Source organism: Triticum aestivum, chromosome 1A, assembly GCF_018294505.1.
Source record: "Triticum aestivum cultivar Chinese Spring chromosome 1A, IWGSC CS RefSeq v2.1, whole genome shotgun sequence".
In the NCBI taxonomy this organism is placed as follows: Eukaryota; Viridiplantae; Streptophyta; class Magnoliopsida; order Poales; family Poaceae; genus Triticum; species Triticum aestivum.
Window position 1 is genome coordinate 47,779,848 of NC_057794.1, and position 6,330 is coordinate 47,786,177.

A 6,330-nucleotide genomic window follows, 5' to 3' on the forward strand; every position below is an offset into this window, starting at 1 on the left:
CCGCGTCGGCGGTCGTTGCCGGATCAGATCTCCGCGATCCCAGACCCAGAGGCAAGCATGTCTGAACCGAACAGCACACCGCAACCTCGACAGTGAAAGAGATGAGTCAATGGCGGAGGTGAAAACCCAGTAGCTGTTGAGGGACAGGCAAGTGTCACCGCACTCCTCCCGCCCTCTTTAAACGTCACCCTCACCAACCCACCCCCAACGCCATTGCCGTTTTCACCCCCCCACCACAGCTCCACCGAGCAAGGATTCACCACCCCCCTCCCCTACCCCCGTCGCTCCTACCACCTTCCATCCTGATCTCCTCCTCCTCCTTCTTCTTCCCCACACCCTTCCCCAGGCGGACACATTCCTCCTCCCCCAAATCTTGGTGCTGATCTAGCGCCGCTGCCCCCCACATTAATTGCCCTCCCCCCATCTTGCTCATCCGCATTGATTCGAGAGCAAGCAGGCAGGGCGGCTTCGAGCTCTCGTCACCCCCGCAGAGTCCAATCCTTTGGTCTTTGGGCCTCGTTGGTTTTGATCTGGGAGGGGAGGCTCGGTGATCTGTGGCGGGTCGTGATTTGATCTGAAAGTTGTGATTTTTTGGGGGGAGGGGTCGGAGGATTTGTTTGTTGGTCCGTCATGGGGACGGGGGCGGTGGCGCCGGAGCGGCCGAAGCAGCGGCGGGGCGGGCACCTGTGGAAGCGGGCGGTGCTCCACTTCTCGCTCTGCTTCGTCATGGGCTTCTTCACCGGCTTCGCGCCCTCCTCCTCCTCCTCCTGGAGGCCTGGCGGCGGGGGCGGCACGCCGCCGCCGATTCTCGCGGCGGAGCAGCTCGCCGCGTCCCGCGTCGCGGGTAATAGGGACCAGCATATCAGCCTGGCGCCGCCCTCGCCGGAGGGCGCGGCGGCGGCCGGCGGGGGCGGCGCGGTGGTGGACCTGGACGACGACGAGGAGAGCGGCCCGCGCCGGATGCTGATTGTGGTCACCACGACGCGGTCCGGGGCAGGGGAGCGGAGGCGCAGGCGGCCGGAGCTGCTGCGGCTCGCCCACACGCTGCGGCTGGTGCGCCCGCCGGTCGTCTGGGTGGTGGTGGAGCCGGCGGCCGACGCGCCCGCCACGGCCGAGGTGCTCCGGGGCACCGGGGTCATGTACCGGCACCTGGCCTTCCGCCCCGAGGAGAACTTCACCACCGCCGCCGCCGAGGCCCACGCGCAGCGCAACGCCGCGCTCGCCCACGTCGAGAAGCACCGCCTCTCCGGCGTCGTCCACTTCGCCGACGCCGCCGGCGTCTACGACACCCACTTCTTCGAGGAGATCCGCCAGATCGAGTGAGTACCAAATCTTAGTTCATCCATTCCCTCTGCTTCCTTCGTTCTGAGCCAAAATCTTAATTTCCACTAGTAGCAGATTGCAAATTACAATGTGCCAAACTGACTGATTTCGATGCACAAATGCTGCAACTTCTCTTCTTTTCACCGTTCTTTCAGGGTGCTGAATCTATAATTTCTTCTCCTTCTTCTTCAATTTTTAACAGCTGTAGTTAATTAATTTCAGATTGTTTTAGGTGGGCACCGACTAGGGTTCCTCATCCCTAACCTCCACTTCTCAATTTAGTACACTACTAGTACAACTAATTTTAAAGGTTTTGGCAGCCGTGTAGTTTGGTGCAGAGTATAATTGAAGGCAGCACAAGCTGTCATTAGTGGGGGAGGAATAAGGGTTTAGAATAAGATGATTGACCCCTCACATCATCACCATGAACATTGCAAATGCAGCTGAGAGACTGTGATCTGATGCAAAGGGGTCAAATTATTGGATCCACCTTTACCTCTTCTTTATTCCCTTTCCTCCAGCATACTATGCTTCTGCTGTTGCAGATTTTAAAATTTACTAACAATCTTTTGCTTTTGATTTTGCTTACCCCCACAACGACCAAATTGTGTTGCAAAGTTGCAGCCACTCCGATTAGTATAGTTTAATTAAGACTTTTAAACGTGGCTCGTGAGCCATGGGCAAAGCAGAGCTGTATAAAAAAAACAGCACTACTGATTAGTACTTTAACAGTAGGGCTAACTACTAGCTGTTGGCTCTCGCTGACATGCGGGGCCGCTCCGGCACTAACCTAACTAAACACACATTGAATGGACCTAAAGCATGCATTAAATGTTGAGATGTTGATGCTCCTAACATTTGGTTGGAAGAAATTTGCTAAAAATGTTGAGAGGTGGTAGAAGATAGTAGTAACCGTTAGAAGCCATGGCCATTGAACTCCATTAAAAGAAATGCCCACACCTGTTGCTTTCTCTGACTGACTCCCATGTGTGGCCATTTGAAATGCACAGCCAAATTTGCCTACCGTTTTGGAGCAGATTTTCCACAACGGTGTGACCGCCAGCTGTTCATGGAGACTGCACATGAGGGATTAGAGCCTGAATTCTTGCAAATAAGCAAGGGAAATTTTCTTTTAACCGACACTAGATGCCGATGATTGGTGCCTAACATGACCATCCATTTCCCTCGTAGCTGTCCTCCAATATTGTGGTTCTGGCATCCATCAGCAGCCACAGAATGTGACTGGTGTGTCAACGTTTGCTTTCTCCGACCCTGTTAAATTCCAGGTCAAACATACCGTCTTTGTTCTATCAAAAAGGCCTAACATTTGACCTCCAATTTAGCTCTTGCTCATCCAGCCAAACCATTTTTGTGGAGACTGTAAATCAAATCCTTCCAAGGCTTTTACTTCTAAAATAGTAGCATTCTGACTTTCATGAGTACTTGCTTTCATAATAAGAAGAAATAAATCCTTGTTAGTAGTAGTAGTAGTACTATGGTACTACAAATACTACTAATGTCATGTGAGAGCATGGTGTTTTTCTTTTTAAAAGGTGTTAATATTCATATTCCCATGAAGATGAAGAAGAATCCTTTTGGTTTGAGGGGAACATGATGAGACCAAAGCACTCCTCTCTTATCCAAGCAACCTTTTGCTGCATCTCGCCAGCCCACATAGTTTTTACTATTCATGTAGAGTTCCTCGTGATGCGTGCACATGTGGCCCCTTGTGTGCTTTTCTGGGGGCACCAGCTCACAACACAACAGACCTAGCTGTTTTTAGCATCAGCCCCAATATGACCTGGTGTGCGTGTCCCAGAATTTACCTGTTCAGTCACCGCAAATGAAGTACAGTACAGTCTGGCTTTGGCATTGGTTTTGACCAGGGTTAAAAGTCTCCCCCGTGTTTAACTTGGGATTAGAATTAAGAGTACTTCTAATCCTAGATTACTAAAATATACTTAAACTTTTGTACTGTTTGCCTAATTGCCTGGACAAGTGTACTTAACCTGAATTTAGTACATTGTTTGCAGTAGTGTTTGACCTGACCATACATTGCATTGTGAAAGTTTGTGCGCGATGAAGTCTTGCGCTCGTTGTCAACGATTGTCTCAGCTGTTCGTCACTCGTCGGCATGCGTTGGCAAGTGGATGATTTAGTCTATTCCCACGTAGTATTGTGAGACAGTTGCATGCAATAAATCACTCGCTTTGTATTGTGTTCCATGCCTAGTGTCTAGTAGCGTGGAGACGGGTGGGAGGAAGTTTTAGAATACTAGCTGTTTTCATGATGCCTTCAACAAGGCAGCATGTGGAAGGTGTGCTAATGGAGTTGTGGCCACATATCTTTTCTTGTTCAAATATCTTAGATTAAGAGATCTTCTAATTATTTAACTCAACTTGCCCATGCACGTTTGGTGTCCTTTGGAGCCTAATTCTGGGCAAGGTTTAGTGTATTATTTTCCTTGGATCTCTAGCCTTAATCACTGACCAGTCAAGTTGAGGTTGATATAATGGCAGCTAACTCTTGAATTACATGCTTGCAAGTGACTATTGGATGATATTTACTTGATGCATTGTATTGATGTTCCTTCTAATGGTTGAAATGGACAGGGCGTTTGGCACATGGCCGGTGGCAACGATGTCCGCGGGCGAGAAGAAAGTAGTGGTTGAGGGCCCACTGTGCAGCGCCTCGAAGGTAGTCGGCTGGTTCTCGAGGAACTTCAATGATGGCACCACCCGTTCAGTGACATATAACACTGAGGTTGACTTGAACCCTGCCGGTGCTGCTGGCACGCGAGCCCACACGATCGATGTATCAGGGTTTGCGTTCAACAGTTCTATTTTGTGGGACCCTGAGCGATGGGGACGACCGACGTCATTACCGGACACTTCACAGGTTAGTTCACTCGCAGTAACGCTGTCAACCTAATGCTTGTTATGCTTTGCAAATGTACAAAACAAGCCATTTTCATATATTAAACTTGTTTTCATTGTGATGAAGTATCAAGTCAAGTAATGATCTCTGATTGGCACATCACAGTTGTTGATCAGGCCACACACAACATTTAAGTAATAGGACCACACATTGCGCAACTACTTATCTATACCATGACATTCTCAAAAAAAATAGTTGTGGAATTTGAAGAAGATTTGATTAATTGAGGGACTGGGTCTTGGCTAAAATAGTTTTAGTTTGTCCATTTCCTGATCTCATGACAGCCAAATAATAAACCTCCGAAACTAGCGAGCCCACTAGGATCCTCAGAAGCGTGGACTGCATGTCCAGCTTAAAGCAGATCCAAATAATTTTCAGCTTGAATGGAATTTTATCATACCTTTTTAAACTCAAAATTTAACAAGTCAATCTGATAAAAAAATCTTATCCTGTCAATTGGTGGAAGGCCACTTGCAGTTCGAAAAAAACTATGCTGTCCACTATTTAGTTAAAAATGACATCCTTGTAGTTGACTGACCTGGTACTTTTCAAGGTAATAAGTATCGTTAGCTGAATGGTTAAGTAATGTTGTGGGTTACGATTTCTGCTCATGATCTCCTCAGCCCTGAGATATTTTCCTATCTGAATTCACTGCCCGGCTTACACAATTATCAACTTCCCTTTCGAAGTTGACTGACCTGGCGTTACACAATGATCAACTTCCCTTCAACGCAACATCGAGGGGAACAGGTGGCAATTATTTGTCCCACCATCACTTTCATGCACTCCTTTTTCTTAAACTTGTGATCTCAGTTTTTGTTCGTCTCACCGACTCACCTACTTAGCGCGTCATCATCCTAGAGCTGCATCCCACTAGTGGTACTGATAGGTACATGCGCCACTACAACCAACCGAAGCACTGATCGCTGATTGAAACAAGATAACGGAGCGCTTCGGCCCCTCTGCGAATCCCTCACTCCATCTGTGTCACACTGCTGGGTAGTTGCACCAGAAAGACCCAAATTTCCAACCACCACAATGCATTGGGCCATATCCAAGAAGCTAATAATTTCCTTAGAACTGAACTGCTACCAAATGGTCCAGTGCTTATCTTTCTTTTGGTTACTCAACAGGACTGATTCTCCCAGCTAATAATTCACACTACTCTCTTCCCGTGGCATGATTGGTTGCAGGACTCGATCAAGTTTGTGCAAGAGGTGGTGCTGGAGGACAGGACAAAGCTGAAGGGGATCCCCTCCGACTGCTCCCAGATCATGGTGTGGCAGTATGATGTGCCTAGTAGCCCCAACACCCCCATAACCAAAACCAAAACCGCCACCCCGAAAACCCACCATAGAAGAAGGTAGGGAGGAGGGCGATGGGACTGAACAGGAGCAAAATCATCCGCGGAGAAGAACAGTGTCGGAAATGGAGTTTATGTAAGTAAATGTGGCGAAAACAAAAAGGAAAAGGAGGAAGGTTGCTGCTTACACTGAGTTTTTTTTTTCTTTCTCTCAATTTTGTCCTTTTTTCCCTTGGGGGGTCATGAATTGTCCTCTGGAAATGGAAATCGACCCCCGGGCAATAGTATTATTTATTCAGATTATTTTACCTGTGATTCTTTAACCCCGACCGCCCCTCCTCGCTCCTCCGGGTGATCTCTCGCGGATTCTCCGTCTGTGGAGTGCAAGCGTGCAAATAAGCTGTGTAGAAAGTTTGAGAAATCTTGCAGATGAAATGATGAATTCACAGCATGGGCTTCCAGCAAATTTCAGCATAAATGAACTGTTTCGCCTGTTTTTCTTTGCTGTTGTTCAGATTTGCTGTAAAATCCAGAACAATTTAGTTTCTTGTTTGGGAGAAAACAGCTGTGCATCGTACCACGTGGCAGTGGCAGTGGCAGCGAGATCTGCGGCGATGAACTGAAATGAATGCGGCCAGATCTACTGGAGTACTACCAGTCCTCCATTATTGGAGTTGGAGCTGGTTAACGCGCACGCCGTACTGCCCACGGCGCGTATGCAGCCGACAACCTTTCAAGTGTCGGCAGCACAGCGAAGTCCGATTCCT

General features: G+C 48.3%; 1 protein-coding gene across 1 annotated transcript; it reads left to right on the forward strand.

Annotated features, from left to right (window-relative positions):
* Positions 1–228: 228 nt before the first annotated feature.
* Positions 229–6,045, forward strand: LOC606397 (probable beta-1,4-xylosyltransferase GT43A). Its single transcript, XM_044601231.1, has 3 exons — positions 229–1,319; positions 3,936–4,221; positions 5,454–6,045. Exons 1-3 carry the CDS (start codon positions 631–633, stop codon positions 5,625–5,627), a joined length of 1,149 nt encoding a protein of 382 aa, XP_044457166.1. The 5' UTR covers positions 229–630; the 3' UTR covers positions 5,628–6,045.
* The last annotated feature ends 285 nt before the right edge of the window (positions 6,046–6,330 follow it).